The 21,315-nt window shown below is 37.8% G+C and overlaps 1 protein-coding gene across 1 annotated transcript in view; it reads right to left on the bottom strand.

Moving 5' to 3' along the window:
• TMEM168 (transmembrane protein 168) overlaps positions 1 to 21,295 on the bottom strand; it is a 36,662-nt gene extending 15,367 nt beyond the window's left edge. The window contains exons 1-2 of the mRNA XM_037511806.2: positions 21,071 to 21,295; positions 15,157 to 16,410 (exon numbers count right to left, since the gene is read on the bottom strand). Coding sequence (XP_037367703.1) covers positions 15,157 to 16,284 — 1,128 coding nt within the window. The 5' untranslated portion in view covers positions 16,285 to 16,410; positions 21,071 to 21,295. The remainder of the gene's footprint in view (positions 1 to 15,156; positions 16,411 to 21,070) is intronic.
• Between the last annotated feature and the right edge of the window lie 20 nt (positions 21,296 to 21,315).

Raw genomic sequence — 21,315 nt, forward strand, 5'->3', positions numbered from 1 at the left:
CTTGAATCTTTCCCCACAGGCAAAATAAAGAGGCTACCTGAAAGTGTCTATGCTCATTTCCAACTCTGAGAATACTTGGAATTAAGTTAAATGTTTAAGAGTAAAGACTGTGGAGCAGTTGCCTTCACACCAGTCATGAAATCTTGGGCATATTTCCCATCTCTCAAGCAGTTTCTCATTTATTTGAAGGGAACAATAATGGTATCTATCTCAGAATGTCATGAGGATTAAATTAATATAATTCTACAGAGAATGGTAGAAAGCACATAGAAAACAGTTAATGACAAGACTTATTAAAAATGGACAATTTCAACTTCACCTGGTACCTAAAAAAAATAGAAAATAAGGAAGCCAAAAGTCAGAAAGGAAATGAAAATCTGAGCTAAATTCAATAAAGATAAAAAAGTTAACACCAAAGATCAATGAAACCGAGGTGGTTCTTTGAAAATATAAACAAAATTTATAAATCTCACAATGCTAAGAAGAAAACTCAAAATCAGAAATGAAAGTTACAACAAATACCACAGAAATACAAGGATCCTAAGAGACTCCTGTGAACATTTATACAATTAGACAATATAGAAGAAATGAAGAATTCCAGAAGAATTCTAGAAGAAATTCTTAGAATCACATGCCCTGCCACAACTGACTCAGGGAAAAATATAGAAAACCCAAATAGACTAGTCACTAGTAAGGCAATTGAAACAGACAGCAAAAGCCTACCAATAATCAAAAGTCTAGGACCAGACAACTTCACTGATGAGTTCTATCAAAATTTCAAAGTTCTAATAACTATCCACCCCAAAATAACCTAAAATTTGTATGGAATCACAAAAGACCATTCTATCCAAAGCAGTCCTGTCTTTTTGCTTTCCAACCTTAAAAACTGGGGACTGAGGAAAACTTACCACTCTTTCGTCTTTCTCCTCCTGCCCCCCCCCCCCCCCCCCCCCCCCGTCTTTTGTCATAAGAAGGGAAAAACCACCAGGTCCGATTAGGTTCACTCCTTTTGTCATTACTGTGTTCCTTGGTATGGTATCCAAATAACCTGACAGGAATTTTTACCTTATAAATCTTTGCAAGACCAGAAAATGCAGCTCTGAAAGTAAATTCTCATCTGAACTATTCCATTAAAATGCAAACTTTAGGGCCTCCCTGGTGACACAAGGGGTTAACCACAGCACAGTGAAGCTATCCTAAGCCTCTGCAGCAAGAGCCCCAGCTGGCCAGGAAGCTACCCACATGGCGCAGCAAACCTCTCCTGTCTCACCTGCTGCTCCCCTCAGCAGTGTATTTCGGCCAATCTGCCTGTTCTGCTCCCCACTCTGTCTCTGGTGAATCCTCTCACCCCTCACACCTCTGGCCTGTATCCCAGTTCTTGTATGCATAAATAAATAAATCTTAAAAAAAATGCAAACATTAAAGAGGTAAGAAACAGAGGAGAGGGGGAAAAAAAAAAGTAAACCATACAAAACAAAGTCTTTCCCACCGAAAATCAGCAACTATGGGAACTCATGCCCAGGAATGTTTAACACTTTTCAGTAATGACCTAGAGCACCTTCATGGTTTTGATGACAATGTGCCCACGCTTGCAGATTCCTCAGGTCTGGACCGTGGTCCATAACCCCGAATGTTATTGCTTGTAAAGGATCTGACTGTTCTTTTATATACTAATTTGTTGCACTGCACCTTATTAATGGCAAAATAAATGAAAGTTTGTAAGGTCTGTATTTATGTCTGATGTTTCTGTGTCTTCCGTTTTATCTTTTTCTACTTCTGAACAGTATTAACAAAGTTTGCCAATGTGCTCATTAATAAGCATTTATATGAAATTATTCTAAAATTTAGAAAAAATAGAAACTTGTCCTAGCAAAAAAAAAATTAACAGTCCCACTTACAGTTACATCAAAAAGAATAAAATACCCAGGATTTTAACCAAAAGTGTTTCATTAAAGAAAAAGGTAAACTTTATTCTAAGGGAAAGAACAACTTTAACATGCTTGTTTTGAGAAGCTGTGTAGTACTCTGTGGCAAGGAAAAGAGAGAGCTGAATCCCTCCTGCAGTGGGCTGACTTCTGTGGGCAGTTCTGCGAAGTACCATTGCCTGACTAGAGGTTGAAGTCTGAGTTAGAAAGTTGGAAGAAGAGCTAACTTCTATATATGCCTTTGAAATCTTTGCAACTTGGATTCAATGGATTCTTAATTACTGTTTCATAACAATTTATGATCTTATTTGTCTTACAAACCATTTGACACTTTTGATAAATTTCCTTGAAACAGATTCTAGATAGTCTCTTTTGATTTGGTTACTATGAGTTATTTTTCCCTTGAAGAGTATCTCCGACATCTATAAAAGGATAGATAATATTCATATTAGGTAAATTTGATATGAATTCTATAGGAAGCACTGTCAAATAACATTAAGCCTTTTTTTAAAAAAAAAAAAAAATTATTTATTTATTTATTTATTTATACAAGCACTGGGTACAGTCAGAAGCATGGGAGGGTGAGAGAATTCATCAGAGCCAGAGGGGAGAGCAGAGCAGGCAGAGTGACGAAGTACACTGCGGAGGGGAGCAGCGGGCGGCAGGAGAGGTCTGCGCACCATAGGGGACCCTCGCCTGCAGCCAGGGATCACACCGGCACTGCAGAGGCTGCGGGCAGCTTCTCAGCCCAGCGCTCAACCGCTGCACCACCGTGAAGGCCCACATTAAGCCGCCTTAATTTGCATTTTTTGAGATATGCAATATTAACAGTGTTCTAAAAATTATGTAAACATCTGATGTTGTAGCATATTACTAGACATTCTAATTATTTTAAAATATTGTATGCCACAGAAATTAAAAAAAATTTCCTTGTTAAGTGCATTATCAGATCTTTAACTATAATCATTTAAGTGTCTTTTGTCAGAATAAAGCTTGACCACTACCTAACACCATGCACAAAAACCAACTCGAAATGGATTAAAGAACTAGACATAAGACCTGAAACCATAAAATACATAGAAGGAAATATAGGCAAAACACTACGTGATATGCACATCAAAGACATCTTTAGAGACACATCACCCAAAGCAGTGACAGTGAAGGCAAAGATAAACAGCTGGGACTACATCAAATTAAAGAGCTTCTGCACAGCAAAAGAGACAATAACCAAAACAAAGAGAAACCCCACTGACTGGGAGAACATTTTTGCACCCAACACTAATGATAAAGGACTGATCACAAAAATCTGCCAAGAGCTGATGAGACTCAACAACAACAAAGAAAATAATCCAGTCAAAAAATGGGCAGAAGAGCTAAAAAGAAACTTCTCTGAAGAGGAAATGCAAATGGCCAACAGGCATATGAAAAAATGTTCAACATCACTTGTCATCAGGGAAATGCAAATCAAAACTACAATGAGGTACCATCTTACACCAGTGAGAATGGCACATATTAAAAAAACTAGCAACAACAAATGTTGGCGAGGGTGTGGAGAAAAAGAAACTCTCCTGCACTGTTGGTGGGAGTGCAAACTGGTCCAACCACTGTGGAGAGCTGTGTGGAGATTTCTGGACCTACTAAAACAGAGCTTCCATATGATCCAACAATCCCACTCCTAGGTATTTGCCCAAAGGACACAGAAACATCCATTCCAAAGAGCACCTGCACCCTTATGTTTATAGCAGCACTGTTTACAATAGCTAAGCTTTGGAAACAACCCAAATGCCTCAAAATAGATGACTGGATCAAGAAGATATGGTACATATACACCATGGAATATTACTCAGCATTCAAAAAAGATAAACACATGCCATATGCAGCAACATGGATGGAGCTGGAAGGGATCATGCTCAGCGAAATAAGCCAGAAAGAAAAAGAAAAATACCGGATGGTCTCACTCATAGCAGGAATCTAGAAAATTTAAATAAAAGACCAGGAAAATGAATAACTATAAGAAAGTGAAAATCAAAATCAACAAACAACTATGAACCAGAGACACTTACTGAGGGTGGGGGCGGGGAGGGGAGGAATTGGGGTCAAAATAAGGGTGTTGCAATTATATGGGGAATACAAAAATAACATTTAATTAAAAAAAAAGAAGATTATGCTAGTGAAATAAGTGAGAGGAAGAAAAATACCATATGGTTTCTTTCACTCATATGCAGTGGAAACAAATAAGCAAAGAGGCAAACTTTTAGATTCTGACAACAGAATGGTGATTTCATCAGGAAGGAGGATGAGGGGTGGGTAGAACAGGTAGCAGAGGTCAACTAAACGGAAGCTGTCAGGTCTTTGGTGGCAATAGTGCCATAGTATCCAGAGATGTTGAAATATGAAGCTATATACCTGAAACATACATTGTTTTGAATCAACACTTACCAATGTAATCTCAATTTAAAAACAAAAAGAACATTGCTTGTTGTCACAGTTTTATCACTAATACCTAGAAAATTTCTTACCTACTATTAAATAAATGGTTGATTGCGGAAAAAAAAAAAAAGTCTTGTCTTTTTTTTTTTTTTTAAAAGAGTCTTTTGTTGTTTACAAGTTATTTATGCTGATGCTTTCACCAGTATGGTACATGTTCGAGATTCATGGAAAACTTTGACAAATATTTAGATTACAGGCTTATCATAAAACTCAACAGAAAAAAGAAAATTCAGTTTATGAAGCTGGACATAAAGAGAGCAAAGACTGATAAAATGGGACTGAATGAACCAATAAAGATAATCATAACTCTTATAAAACATTGCTAAAATTACTTTATCTGCTATGCGTTACGAATATGTAATTTTATCACATTCTCATAGTATCAAATGTAACATTAACAGCAGAAGGAAGATCATAATAGCATTAACTATAACTTTAAAACAGAAAAAAACTTTAGATCTGAGGAAAGAAAAGGAATTCTTTTTCAAGGATCTGTATATAAGTATATATATATATATATATATACATATACTCTGCTAATGTTTTACATGCATATGAGCAATTTAAATTTTAATTACTAAGAAAATCAAATTAGATTTGGAAAAATGAAATGTTCTTATTTAAAATAAATTAACTATGCCAAATGACAATTGTTCATGGTAGGCAACTGATTTGCACTGTTGACTGTAGATACCAACAGTACCTTTGTTGCCATAATTTTGTATAAAAAATATTGAGGGTTATGAAAAGCAAAGTCTTTGTATTTTGCCTTGACATGCAAATTATTTTAAATATTTTTAAGAAATGGCTCATTTTACTACGAAACTATCATAGTATACCACTTTAAATTTACTTGGGGAAGTATTGCTTTAACACTTTCAAAGATACCAACTTTTACACAAAGTATGTATATTCAGGGCTTAAAAAATATGTAGCAGTACATGTTTAACAACAGCAGCTTATACAAAATGGTTTTACTTTGAGATTTAAATAACTTGCATAGCAGTAAAATATGTCTTGTATGAGATACAAGAATAAGAATGAATCAGTAATTTAACTGAAAATTTCCTGGAATGACTCTCCAAACTAACATTTTCAGTTTTTCTCACATCCTTCTAACTTAAAATTGAAAATTAAGAATGCCCTTTTTATGAAATCATGCAAGCTAGAATTGGAAAACTATTTCACCACTACAGCTCATGAGAAGACAATATTCATGCCTGTGGCTGTCTCGGTTGGAGGGATGATAACACATTCAATCTGCAACCCAGGAAAGCCTGTCAAGATTGTCAGAGCCTGCCTTTAAGACATTTTGAGCTTGACATCAAAAAATATTCTCTACTGGTTGCCTAATTCATAACTCAGGAAATGGGGTTATAATCTACTCCCAATATTCACTATTTTTTTTTTGTTTCCATAGAAATACCACCTATTAAATATTTGACTGCTTCCACTAAAAGGCCTATGTGTTGGCAATCATTGAACCTAACCTTATAGAAGAAGAAATCCTCTCTTACTGGAAACAGCAACCTAAGATGGTTAATAAAAAAAAAAAAACAAAACTTAGTTGTTAATGTCCACCATAATGCTTTAACTCTGGATGATCGAAACACCCACCTTGGGATAAAGCCTGGAGATTTTGTTTACTAAAAAAGACACAACCTCCAATCTAGCACCTATCACAAACACTTCCCCCCCCCCTAAATATTTATTTATTTATTTATTTATTTATTTATACAAGAACAGGGGTACAGGCCAGATGCGCAGGAGGGTGAGAGGATTCACCAGAGACAGAATAGGGAACGGAACAGACAGATTGACGAAATACACTGCTGAGGGGAGCAGCCGGCAGACAGGAGAGGTCTGTAGCGCCATGTGGGACCCTGGCTGGCTGGTCGGCCAGGATCGAACCGGTGCTGCAGAGGCTGCAGACAGCTTCACAGCGCTGCGCTCAACCGACTGCACCACCAGGGGAGGCCCATATCATGCACTCTTAACTAATAGTTATGCAGTTAAATTACAGGAAATGAACTATGATTCCATCTCTCTCACTTAGATCTGTGGACCCAAAATCTGGAAGTCATCCAACTGGAGACTGTTTAACCCTCCAATTCATGAAGTAGATGACATCCAATGAAGACTGTCACCCAAAACTCTAGATCAGGCCTATTGAGTCCTAATATTCAAATAATTCTACTCATTACAATTCTTATGGTACTAACCTTACTGTATCAACTTGAAGTATTGTATAGGGTTTATATACCTAATTAACCTACTGTTTTATTAGGATTGCATGCATATGCTTCTAAGTAAATTACTTTTAACATCTGCTGTATTTAACATTTCATGAGCTCTCAGCTCTCTAGAAGTACCTTTAAACATAGATACCTATAACTCTTTCTTCCCTTTTTGTTTATGTTGTTGTCTATTACTGTGTACAACCCCAAGTGCTTTTTGGAAAAAATGCACTGGGTCTCAAAGTCTTTCTGACAGAGTAAATCTAATCAACAACTAGATATGTCATCAAAACCCTCAATCTGTTTATTATATGCCCCTAGTTGTCCCTATGACTAAGTTCAATTCTGTCTCAAATGCCACAGCTTATAAAACATTTGAGGAGCATAAACTATAAAACTAACATATCAGGAGAGGCAGAAATGCACATAGCATTAGCCAAAATGCTCACTTGCAATAGGAAGAAAAATTAATTCTCTACAATTACTTGTTTTGGTGGTTGCCAGGAAACATTGGTTCATGGTTTAGAAAAACTTCTTCAGGTCAGACTCCTTCTATTAGTACTTGCCCCTGGCATAATTTTATTGGGTAAACTGTGTTCTGCTATACTTCTAGACTGTTGCTATGTCAGAATTATGCCCTCCAAGTCTGACAAAGACCCTGTATACAGAATTTGTCAAGACAGAGACATCTTAATTAATCCCTCTACCAGTGGATTATCTTCAGGAGACCAGGCCTCACTTTTTGGGAGAACTATATGAAGTAGTCTACAACACATGAACAGAAGGGAACCAGAGCAGAGGATCTGTCCCCACTCTGGTAATTACTAAATTGATCACTGAAAAGGCACTGCCTTTCATGGTAAAAAGGGGGAAATGTGGAAGCTGTTGAGTCAAACAGACTATTTTGTCTCTAATGGCCATGTTAAGACTTCTAAGTGATATTTAAACAGCTTGTCTCAGCCCTTCAGTGACCATAAAAAGACAAGAAATCATTAGCCGTTGTAAATCAGCCCCCACATTTCAGCCTTCTGTCTGAAGATGTTTGCCAATCAGAGGTGGACAAATGGACTCAAGAACCAATCCAAAGTTTTATCACAAATGACGTAACCTCATACCATCTCCTCACTTGAACCTTTAAAATTCCTCTGTGCCCTGGTGGAACATATCCTGTGGATGCCGCTTGCTTGTGGGCCCAAATTATACCTATCTTTGAGTAAGTCCTGAGTATATTACAGCCTGAGAGCCATCAACAGAGGTATCATGCTTCCCAATTTGAAACTGTACTTCAACACTGCAGTAATCAAAACAGCATGACTGGACTACAGACAGACATACAGATCAGTGGAATGAAGTGCAAGCTCAGAAATGAATCCATACACATATGGACATTTAATATACAGCAAAGGAGCTAAGAACCTATGAGAAAGGAACATTTCTTCAGTAAATGGTTTTGGGAAAACTGGACACCTACATATAAAAGAATGAAAACAGACCATTACCTTATGCTACACACAAAAATTAACTCAAAATGGATTAAAGAAATGAACTAACTGAACCCAATAAATACATAGATGGAAACAGATGGTAAGCCTTAGCAAAGTCTGTTGATCCACTCTAGTGGTAAGGAAATCAAAAGCAAAAACAATCAATGGCACTACACCAAATTAAAAAGTTTCTGCATAACAAGATAACGCATCATCTAAATGAAAAGGTAACCTTCTGGAAATATAGGCAAAACACTTCATGACATGCACCTCAAGACATCTTTAGAGACACATCACCCAAAGCAGTGACAGTGAAGGCAAAGATAAACAGCTGGGACTACATCAAATTAAAGAGCTTCTGCACAGCAAAAGAGACAATAACCAAAACAAAGAGAAACCCCAACGACTGGGAGAACATTTTTGCACCCAACACTAATGATAAAGGACTGATCACAAAAATCTACAAAGAGCTGATGAGACTCAACAACAACAAAGAAAATAATCCAGTCAAAAAATGGGCAGAAGAGCTAAAAAGAAACTTCTCCAAGGAGGAAATACAAATGGCCAACAGGCATATGAAAAAATGTTCAACATCACTTGCAATCAGGGAAATGCAAATCAAAACTACCATGAGATACCATCTTACACCAGTGAGAATGGCACATATTAAAAAAAACTAGCAACAACAAATGTTGGCGAGGATGTGGAAAGGAACTCTCCTGCACTGCTGGTGAGAGTGCAGACTGGTCCAACCACTATGGAAAGCTGTGTAGAGATTCCTCAACCTACTAAAGATAGAGCTTCCATATGATCCAGCAATCCCACGCCTAGCTATTTACCCAGAGGACACAGAAACATCCATTCCAAAGAGCACCTGCACCCCTGTGTTTATAGCAGCACAGTTTACAATAGCTAAGCTTTGAAAACAACCCAAATGCCAAAAAATAGATGACTGTATCAAGAAGATGTGGTATATATATATATATACACCATGGAATATTACTCAGCATTCAAATAATATAAACACAGGCCTCCCTTGGTTGAGCGCTGGGCTGCGAGGCTGCCCGCAGCCTCTGCAGCGCTGGTTCGTTCCCCGGCCGCCGGCAAGGGTCCCATCCAAAAAAAAAGAAAAAAAAGATAAACACATGCAATTTGCAACAACATGGATGGAGCTGGAAGGGATCATGCTCAGAGAAATAGGCCAGAAAGAAAAAGAAAAATACCGGATGGTCTCACTTATAACAGGAAGCTAGAAAACCTAAACATGGACCAGGAAAAAGAATAACTAAGAAAGAAAAAAATCAAAATCAACAAACAACTATGAACCAGAGACACTCTTTTGGGGGGGGGGGGCAGCAGGGATTGGGGTCAAAATTGGGGTTGCAATTATATGGGGAATATAAAAATAAAAATTAAAAAAAATAAAAAAAAGGTAACCTTCTGAGTTGGAAAAGACATTCACAAATCAAACATGTGACAAATGATTAATATCCAAACTATATAAAGAACTCATACAACTCAACAACAAAAACTGGATTAAAATATATAGAGGGGATCTGAATACACACTTCTTCCAGGGATAGATTGCTAACAGATACATGAAAAGATGTTCATCATCACTTATTAGAGAAATGCGAATCTAAACCATAATGCTATCACCTAACACCTGTGAGAAAAGCTGTGCTATTGTGATTTATAAAATATATGTATCTGGTTATTCAAATAAGCAAAATATACTTCACCAATATAAAAGTCTTCATTCACAGTTACTGACTGATAGCTCCCAAAAGTCTAGGTATAACTTAAGTGTTCAAATTGAAAAATGTATCCTGTTACGTGAATGAGATGACTTTGGAAGCACCTTAAAATGGGGGCTGGTTGCCAATCATGTGATTAGAGAATTGGAACTGTCAGTCTCATCCAAAAACTCTGAGGAAGGGTAAACAGGTGGAGATTGCCAAATGAGTCAATTGAGCCTGTATATTGGGAACCATAAAATCTCAGAAGGATGGGGTTCAAAAAGCTTTGGGCTGGTGAACACATGGAAATTTAGGAAGAATGGGATTTCCAGAGAAGACATGGAAGCTCTATGCCACTTCCTCATACTTTGCTCTGTGTATTTCTTCCATCAGGCTGTTCCTGAATTATGTCCTTTTATAATAAACAAATGATCTAGTATGACAAAGAGCTGACAAGACTCAACAAAAACAAAGTAAATAACCCAGTCAAAAAATGGGCAGAAGAGCTAAAAGAAACTTTTCCAAAGAGGAAATGCAAATGGCCAACAGGCATATGAAAAAATGTTCAACATTACTTGTAATTAGGGAAATGCAAATTAAAACCACAATGAGATACCATCTTACATCAGTGAGAATGGTACATATTAAAAAAAACTAGCAACAACAAATGCTGGCGAAGATGTGGAGAAAAAGGAACCCTCCTGCACTGCTGGAGGGAATGCAAACTGGCCCAACCACATGGAAAGCTGTGTGGAGGTTCCGCAATCTGCTAAAAATGGAGCTTCTATATGATCCAGCAATTCTACTCCTAGGTATCTACCCAAAGGAGACAAAAACATTAATCCAAAAGGACACCTGCACCCATATGTTTACTGCAGCACTATTTACAATAAGTAAGCTATGGAAACAACCCAGATGCCCAAAAATAGATGACTGGATCAAGAGGATGTGGTATAAACAAAATGGAATATTACTCAGCAATCAAAACAGATAAACTCATGTCATTTGCAGCAATATGGATAGAGCTGAAAGGAATCATGCTCAGTGAAATAAGCCAGAAAGAAAAAGAAAAGTATCAGATAGTTTCACTTATAAGGGGAATGTAGAGGATCCAAATAAGGGATCAGGGAAATAAAAGTAATTATAATAAAGTAAAAATCAAAATCTACAGGTATCTATAAACCAGAGACATTCTACAGAGGGGGAGAAGGGAGTAAGATCAAACAAAGGGATGGGACGAGCTCATGGGACTATGGTGATGGTTCACAGGTGAATGGGTGGTGGGAATTTCACGGGGACTATAACCAAGATGAAAATGCACACATTATACAAAAATGAAAGATGGTGTAAAAAATATATAATAAAAAAAATGATCCAGTATGTAAAATGTTTCTCAAAGTTTTGTGAGCCCCTCTACCAAATGAACTGAACCTAAGGAGGTAGTCATGGGGAATCTCTCTCAGAAGCATTAATAGCTTGAGCTTATGACTGGTGTCTGAAGTGGAGGGCTATCTTGGGAAACCCAGCCCTTAACATATGGAATCTGATATCATGTCAGAATTGAGTTGAATTCTTTCTTACTCTGGGTGTCTGAGAATTGCCTATTGATGTGGGGAAGCCTCCACATACACATTTATTGGAATTGAGCTCAGGAACCTTTCTCAATGATCAGTATGAAAAACACAAGAGAGGTGTTGGCAGAATGCGGAGAAAAGGGAATACCTGTAGGAATGCACATCAGTATAGCCACTAAGAAAACAATATGGGGATTCCTAAAAAAATGAAAATAGAAATACCATAAGATTCAGCTATTCCACTTCTACTTATGTATCTGAAGAACACACACAAACAAAATTCAAAAAAGATACATGCAACCCCATATTCATCATGGTGCTATTCACAATAGCCGAGATACGGAAACATCCTAAATGCCCACTGAAAGAAATGGATAAAGAAGATGTGTATATATATATATATACCCAATGGAATACCAATCAGCTACAAAAATAGATGACATCTTTCCATTTGTGATAACATGGAAAACCCAGAGGGTATAAGTGAAATAACTGAAAAAAATCAGATGGACAGAGACAAACACAGTATGATTGCACACATGTGGAAGATGAAGAAACAAAGCAAACACACACAAATTCTGAGAACAGAATGGTAGTTATTAGAAGAGGTGGGGAAGTCAGAGGTGGGTAAAATGGGGTAAATTTTATGGTAGCAGATGGAAGTCTTCTGGCAGTGATTATAATGCAATATATACAAATGACAAAATAGAATTCTGTATACCTGAAAGCTACATGCAATAAACCAATGTTACTTTAAAAAAAAAAAAATTAAAAGGAAAAGATTGGTATCTCCTTTCATCAATTTTTAAAATTTATTTATTTTTAATTCTTTTAGTTTTTAAAAACTTAAAAATTAGTTGGGGGAAAGAGAAAAAGGTCAAGTTCTTATAATATTGTCTTAAATATATCTTACTATCTGAAAATAATATTCACATCACAGTGTTCTGCCAGAAGCAATACATTAAATTAAAAGCATACCTTCAAGTCAAAAGAGTTACTGTCACCCCCTCCCCCTTCCCAGACTGAAACAGCACAAAACTTTAGGAAGGAAAATTAAATAAAACAAAATTATGAAATTTTTGTTCTACTGTTTTGGCAGTAGACTTGAAACCTCCCAGCTCCCCCTGCCAAGTGAAGTAATGTGACTGATTCTGCCATTTGCTAAAAATAAAATCACCACATCCCTTACATCTTGTTACATCTGTCACACACTGTGATAGCCATTGCTTTCCCTATAGAGAAATCAACTGTGATTAGTTTTTCTGTTTAACTTCTACAAAGAGTTACCTCAAACCCTTACAGAATCTGAAAATGATGCTGGCTGGCAAGGAAAGACATATAAAATCCCATGTTGAAAGATCTCAGAGAGCATCTCTGTAAGAATCACTGGATAATGCTTTTTGAGTATCTACATACCTTCCTCCCTTTTGATGCTTATGTATATTATCAATTATAATTTCAGAAAAGCCCACAGCTGAGCAGTAAAATTAGCACCAAATGCTATGGTATGTGTCTTTCTTATTGACTTATTTAAGGAAACAAGCGTAAAAGAGGAAGACAAGTAGGCACATTCAGTGAACATCATGCTACAAGAAACAACAGCTGCGATACTACATTTTCAAGATGGAATGAGATTATGAACAAAATGCAAGAGATGTTAATGGTAAAATTCCAGTATTTGAATGTTAATGACATGGAATGATACTACTGACTTATTCTGAAAATGGCATTAAACTCAGTAAAACTGATGAAAAATAAAGCTAATAACCCTGTGGGATCACAGTATATGCAAATGAGGTAAGGCAAAGGTTTTTTACATATGATAGCAAAAGATGATTCACCAAAATAAACTGATAAATCGGAATATAACAAAATTAAGAATGTTCTTCAAAAATCTTGAGAATGAAAAGATAAGCCATTTAATGGGAGAAAATATTCTTACAATTTAGAATATATAATTATCAGAACTCAACATTAAGAAAACAACCCAATTCTAAATGTCTAGCAGATCTTAACAGATACTTCACCAAAGGTGACAAACATGAAAAGATACTTAACATTGTTAGTCGCGTGGGAAGTAATAAAAATGCACACTGAGTTTGCTATTATATACCTATTTGAATGCTTCAAAAATAAAAACAGCACTAGGCACTGGTGGGTCTATGGCACAAATTTACACTCTGCTGGGGAGAGTGTAAAATGTTTCACCCACATTGAAAAAGAGTTTGGCAGTTTCTTACAAAGTTAAACATATTACTCATAAGCTTATCATATGGCCCAGCAACCTTACACCAAGTGAAATTAAAACATATTACACAAAGCCCTATCTCAAAATGCTTACAGCAGTTTTATTCGTAATTAGCAAAAACCAAATAACTTCAATGTCTCTCAACTGAGTAATGGATAAACAAATAGAATACTGCTTACAATACAAAGGACTAAAACTACTGATATACACAACATAGATGAAGGAAGGAGGAGAAAGAATTCTTTCTAGTGTTGCCACATCATCCATCATCATCATTCTGACAGTCCCAATCACTGACAAGTAAAGTGAGGAGGAAATCCTCAGGCCACACCCTGGCCTGCCTTAACCCATACTGACTAGAGAGTGCCAGGCTCAGGCAAGCCTCCACAGCTCCTTTCAAACACATGTAGAAGTCACTCTGCAACAACTGGTGCAAAAGTACACCAAGCAGAACTGAGCTTCCTTTTATGCCCTACATTCCAGCCTGATGTACTCAAATGATAGCATTTGTCGCACTGTAATAACTGTTTATTTACAAGTCTGCCTCTTCCGCATCCCATTAGATTGTGCCTTCCTTAAGGACAGAGCCATTTCTTGTCCATCTTGAGATCTATAGCATCCCATACAATATTTGTCATATAATACAGTCAATAAATGTTGAAAGAGAGAAAACTGGGTTTGTTAATATAAACTCCAACCATACAAGTTTCAATGTCTTAGTCTACAAAGGACCTCTTTAAAAAAACACAGATAGGGCCTCCCCGGTGGAGCAGTGGTTGAGTGCTGGGTTGCGAAGCTGCCCGCAGCCTCTGCAGCGCCAGTTCAATTCCCGGCTGTTCCCTGGCCACCGGAGGAGGGTCCAGCATGGCGAGCAGACCTCTGCTGCCGCCCACTGCTCCCCTCAGCAGTATACTTCGGTCCTTCTGCCTGCTCTGCTCCCAGCTCTGGCTCTGGTGAATTCTCTCACCCCCCCCTGCGCTTCTGACTGTACCCAGTGCTTGCATAAATAAATAAATAAATCTAAAAACAAACAAAAAAAAAACAGATAACCTGGTTCTGACTATTACCAATGACTCTGGATATATTGTCTCTGGCTTTCAGTTTCTCATATGTAAAATCACAGGATTAAAATAGGATCTCTAAGCACCCTTCAATGTTAATATTCTAATATTTATTTTACCAGTGCTCTATTAATGAACAAATTATAACATAGGACGCAAGTAACACAATGAGCATTCCTAACTTTTTTGATGCCTCTTTGCTAGAGATCAAATTAAATTATCCTGTTAATGTTAATTCACTACTTCAATTTCATGAACAAAATTAAGAAAGCACCCAAAAAGAGAATGTCCTATTCAAATCAGGAATGTGATCTTACAATTGTAACAATTCAACTCATGAAGCAGGCATTTTATCACACATCATAGACATTGACATAATAGAAAAACCGTAAACTTACCTGCCAGGAAACTGCTCCCAAAATCGCTGTTGCAAGAAGACTAAAAAACACCAATTGCTGTGAAATTAAGCAAAAATGACGCATCCCTTTGGATGCCATGATTCTATCTAGACTATTGTTATCCATTCTGTGAGTAAAATATACTTTATGGCAGTCATTTAATTTGGTATGGAATCCCCACAGAGTTAAAAGGAAAATAATATGACAAATCATCCAGAAAATTCCAAAAATGGAAAAGCCTGGTATTACAAAATACCAGAGGTGAGTGTCTCTAAGTTTAAATGCTGAGAGACTAAAAAATGTAAGCTCAATCATTCCAGTGAAAATGACAGAAAGTCTTCTGCAAATTCTTCCACGGTACAAAAAAGGTTTCCACCTTTCAGTCACTGAAAGTCCACTAAAATAAATGTCCAGGAATGGGTCAATTGTCAGGCAAATAAAAAAACACGCAAAAGCAACTGGATTTTTAGGCATTTCCAATGAGGAGAAAAACAACAAGACTGCAAAAATAACTAAGTTTGGAATAGCTAGGAAAGATTTCATTCTCAGGTCAATGATTAACATTGCCAAAGCTACAACAAGTAAAATGACACTCATAGACTTCTCCACCAACATAATCGTGCTGGCAATGGCAAAACCAACAAGTTCCAAAAATTCAACCGTAGTTAGTAAAGTAGGTCGATGACGCACATAACCAGATATCCTCTCCACCAAAGCACACAATATCCTCAATACTATGGAAGTTAAAAGCAGGTATTTGGTTGATTCTTCTTTCACATCATTTTTAAAGAGTGAATTATCAAGAAAACATAGCAGGCCAAGCAAAAATCCAAACCAAAGATTGGAGAGACTTAAACTCGCTACTTCCATTGAAAAATAATAATAAAGTATGCTGGCAATTCCAAGAACAAAAAGACCAAGAATAAAAATTACCAAAATTAAGGAATTTGCTGTTTTTTCCCATCTTACATAAAGACCTAAGCATATAGCAACCAATAAATTGATTCTGGCTAAATAGCCAAGATAACGCACTGAAGAATGCATGTTCACTTCTCTGTTTACTTCTTCCAGTCTTGTCATTGCTAAATAGAGACAATGACTAAAGCAGTAACGCAGTGATTTACACATGTAATCTGACAATTTGGGCTTTCGCTCCACGTTACAAAAACTAATTGTATTTCATCCAGCAAATCCAGTGTATCTCGCAACTCCTATTTCAACATTTTCTCAGGTGGAATTTTGGTTTACAGTTATCTAAAAGAGAAGAAAAAAATATTTTATGGTTAATTTTATATGATTTACCTTTCACATGTAGCTTCTTTTTACAAAACAATGAATAAGAGAATTTCGTCTGCAGCCCAGTTTAAAAATTGATTAAAGGGAATAGTTTTTTGCTTAAAAGCTCTGCAGTTAATCCAAACAAAAATGTCAGTGCTTTTTATTCATTATGTACTAAGATCACATGACTAAATCATCATCAATGAAACTTTTTCCAGGGATGGTGAGGAATTCACATAAACCTATTCTTATTCCAATATCTGGTTTATCAATAACATGCAAATATGAGATATACATTTAGCTTAGATGTAGCAGATGGGTTTAACACAATGGAAAACTACTCATTACTTAAAAATGAGAAACTTCATCATCTATTTTGAAAATCACCATCATATAATAGTGACCGCTACTATCTACCTAACATCCTCTGTATCTTTCAACAAGGTGGCTTTTAAAGTGCTCTGAAATCTTAGCGTGTACATTGTTTAACTAATAAGTTACTGTAAGTAAAATTTAACTGTAGTAAAGTTACATAAGCCATAAAACTGTTCCTTAATTCTCCCTGTACTTTTACCTCTATAAAATTTCTTTGATTACCAAAATGACTTTCCAAATCTTACTCTCTGCAGCAAACCAATTCCTGAACATTCTAGTCAAAACTGAAAAGTCAGACCAGTAACCAACTGTAATTGTAAATTAAAAATCTTACATTTCTACTTTTAAAGTTACCCTAACAAATACTAGAGAACACAGATAGTTTTTTCAACCTTAAGTGACTCGACAAGTTACAATTAAAATATGACAATGTTCAAAAAATGACTTAATTATCTATTAGATTAATTCTTTAAAATTTTCTAGTGTACTGTTTCAGTATTCTTGGAGAACACAACCAGATAAAAATTCAAGAAGTAACTAGCTTGTGATGAGCTTATTTATATTTCAGTAGTAGGACACTAAAATAAAGACAACAAAAATACAAGATAACCTGAAATTAACCCTTAATTACCCATTTGGCTGGAGAAGAATGTCAGTCGATTTAAGGTCTCTGGGAAGTTCCTAGCATTATTACTAATTCTACTTCTGTATATTCAACAATATGTTTTCTACAGCTAAATCTATATAACTGAGTGACTATCTTCAAATTACTTTTCAATCTTCACATTTTCAATTTTCTTAAGATACTACTATTAAAGAAAACATCTTCCTTTTGTACATTTTTAGACTTATTATTTTATTTAAGAATGAAAAACTTCTGGGCCTCCCCTGGTTGAGCGCCAGGCTGCAAATCTGCCCGCAGCCTTTGCAGTGCCAGTTGGATCCCTGGCCACAGGAGGAGGGTCCCACATGGCGTGCAGACCCCTCCTGCCGCCCGCTGCTTCCCTCAGCAGTGTACTTCGGTCCTTCTGCCTGCTCTGCTCCCCGCTCTGGCTCTGGTGAATTCTCTTACCCTCCCGTGCTTCTGACTGAACCCAGTGCTTGTATAAATAAATAAATAAATCTAAAAAAAAAAAAAAGAATGAAAAACTTTACTGAAGAATGAAAATCTAGAGTGCATTGGTTTTTAAAAAATATCATTCCTGTGTGTTACACAATCATTAAAAAAATATGTTGGGGGCCTCCCTGGTGGTGTAAGGGGTTAAGAAGCAACCTATGAAGCTATTAGCAGCCACTGCAGCATGCGTTCAATCCCCAGCCAGGGAGCTACCCATAGGGCGCAGCAGACCTCTCCTGACTTGCCCGCTGCTCCCGTCAGCAGTGTATTTCAGTCATTCCTCCTGTCTGTCCCCCACTCTGTCTCTGGTGAATCCTCTCACCCCCCTCCCACCTCTGGCCTATACCCCAGTTCTTGTATACATAAATAAATAAATCTTTAAAAAAAATATGTTGGACTATAAATCCTCGAAGGAATGATGGTACTAAACACGAATGAAAACAAACACACACACACACACACACACACACACACACACACCAGGCTAAAATGTTGCCACTTCAAATTCATGAGTCTTCTATTTCCTGATCAATTCTCTCTCATTCTCTTTGACTACCCAAATCTTTCTTCCCCATCCTCCAATCTCTGACAGCCACCGAATTCTTAACAGATGACTTTGCATCCAGCAGAACTTGAGATTCCAATACCACCAACCCATTTCCATGTCTCCTGACACAGGACAGACGGATGTCACTTTGCTAGCTAAGGCTCAATTTTCAGTCAAACTCTCTCTCTTCTCTGTATCTTCTCAAACTTCATTCTCTTCTCTTCAAACCCTCACTCTTCCCTTATCCATTAGCACTTAAACATCTGTAAATATCTTTTTTACATAATACAAAAAACCCAGAAATAGGAGCAACAAACAAAAACAATTCTTAGTCATTTTCATATTAAAATTCCATTAGCTTACCTAATATTTGCTTACTCCACTACATGGTTTGCACCACACAACAACAAAATATTCTTCCAAGTTCTGAAGTGATCTCTAAATTCCTAATCCTTTGGGCAGTTTTCATTCATTATCCATCATATATTTCAAACACCCTTTAACACTGTTGACTTCTCCCACCTACCCTTCTTTAAGCTTCCAAAGACCAGTCTCTAGATTCTCTTCCTAAAACACAGGTTTCGTTTTCTCAAGGCTCCTTGAGTGCCCTTCATTTTTCAAATCATCCCCTGGATGTTCAATCCCAAACTTAGGCTTTTCTATCACTATACACTTTCTAAGATTAACTTTAACCATTTCCATATTTCTAATTATTATCTCTCTCCCCAATTACACACGTATATTAATCTACCTTATAGAAAAATTTGAAATTAGCTCCTTTCTGCACTGTTAATCGAGAAAATGATCTGGAGACAAAGTAAATGTGTACATGTAAATAAAAAAGTAGTACAGCATATCCAAATAATGGAATAAATGTAGCCACTGTCTTATGGGCCAAAACCAACATGGAAGATAATTATTTTTAAGCGACTAATACACAAAAGTCTTTCCCCATTGTGACCTTCTTCATAAAACATCATCTTTTTCAATTGATCTGCCATCACTAACAATTCAATGGGCAATTGAGAGGCAGATAAAAATGGAGAAGAGTCCATATGTATACAGGGAAAGTTAAATTGCAACTGCTAGAGTCTACTTTATAAAACCCTATAAACTTTAACCTTCACCACCTATATTTAATCCTCATCAAGTCCTGTTCACTGTTCTTTCTAAATATCTCTTAAATGTTTCTACTTCCTTCCATTCCCACGGTCACCATACTGATTTTTGGCTACCATCTCTGCTTGAATATCTCCCTGTATCCACTCTTGCCCTTCTCCAAGAAGATCCTTTTTTAAAACCAAAATTTGTCATGTTGCTCTGCTATGTAAAACCTTCCAATGATTTGCCATCACCCTCAGTAATTATGTCCAAATTCCTTAAATGCCTTGTAAGGTATTGCACATTGACATGACTAACTCACCTCATTTCTTACCATACTACCTTTTCAACTTTGTATTCCAGTCATACTGCCTTTTCAGTTCTGATCTGCACAAATGCTCTTCCCTCTCCAGCATGCCTTTTCTCCACCTGTTTCGACCTAGTACCCACACCTGGCTTACTCCTTGTTCCTTCGTCTTCAGGTTCCAGGTGAAATCATTTCCAGGTGAAATCACTGACTAGGTGATCCCCATATTTCCCCTTAACAGCAAAATCATGGTCATTGACTAATATCTATCTGCCTTCCCCCCACTAGCCTGCAAAGTCGCTGAAAATTTGTCTTCCATACTGCATGTCCAATGTCTAGCAGAAAGTCTGGTACCAAGCAGATAAGCAACAAACACATGTTGAAAAAAATGAAGACTAATGACAGTAGTAACTACATTTAATAACAATGCCAGTTGGACACTCACACACAGAGAGAATACACAACTTTTCTAATAGTCCACAACTAAATAAGTAGAGCGAAAGGGGTAGAGCCCATGAATATTTGGTTTGTTTCTCTTTTGGCCTCCCTCCAGCCTTCACTTAATTCATCCAAACTCTAAACCTGTTAGTTCTTTTCCATGCCCTTCCTCCAGGGAACAGCTCGCTAAGGAGTCCAAGACACTCTGTATCACTTGCATCAGCTTTCGACTAAGGAACTATTTCTGTCCCATCTAGGGGAAAGTATCAAAAGCTGAAGAAACCATAAGGGCAGCCTGGGTCGGGAAACTCCAGTGCTTCAATTCTAAGAATTCCTGGCTATTCCTTGCCAATGTCACACGAGAACTGCAGCTCGAACATTAAATTCCTCAGCAACAGGGCAGCAGACTGGCATTTTTTTTCTTCCATTCGGCTTCCTCTAACCAAGGGACGCGAGGCCTGGCTATTCTCAAGTACCCTTCAACTAGGGAGAAGGCGACCACAAACCCACGCCCAAGGAGAGCCGAACCGCAGCGATACCCGGAGGCGTCCGCCCCCTTCCATCTTTCAACCCCAGCCCTCCACCCTCTACCCTGTGCCCTCCACCCTCCACTTCTCCCGGGGCCAGTAACCCTACTCCCGCCCCGGGAGACTAGCTGGGCGGAGCTCGCGGCCCAAACCAAGCGGCGTCCCGGGCGGTGTTCGTGCCCAGGTCTCGCCGCCCCGCCGCTCACCCCGTCTAGCCCCCTTACCGCGCTCGGCCGCCGCCAGCAACGCCCTCAACCCTTGGAAACGGCTCTGGAACCAACGCAGTAAAGGGAGGGCCTTTGGGCATGAGCTTTCCACTCGGAAGCGGGAGTTGGCACGCCGGGGGAGGTCGCGGGCCCGAGCCGCACGCACTCACTACAGGCCAGTCTCGTTGGAAACTTTCTCCGTTACCGCCTCGACCGCGGCCGCCATGTTCCCGCGCCGAGGCCGCGAGTACGGAGCGCCGCTG

This window comes from Talpa occidentalis, unplaced genomic scaffold, assembly GCF_014898055.3.
Source record: "Talpa occidentalis isolate TD23 unplaced genomic scaffold, MPIMG_talOcc4v2.1, whole genome shotgun sequence".
Taxonomy (NCBI): domain Eukaryota; kingdom Metazoa; phylum Chordata; class Mammalia; order Eulipotyphla; family Talpidae; genus Talpa; species Talpa occidentalis.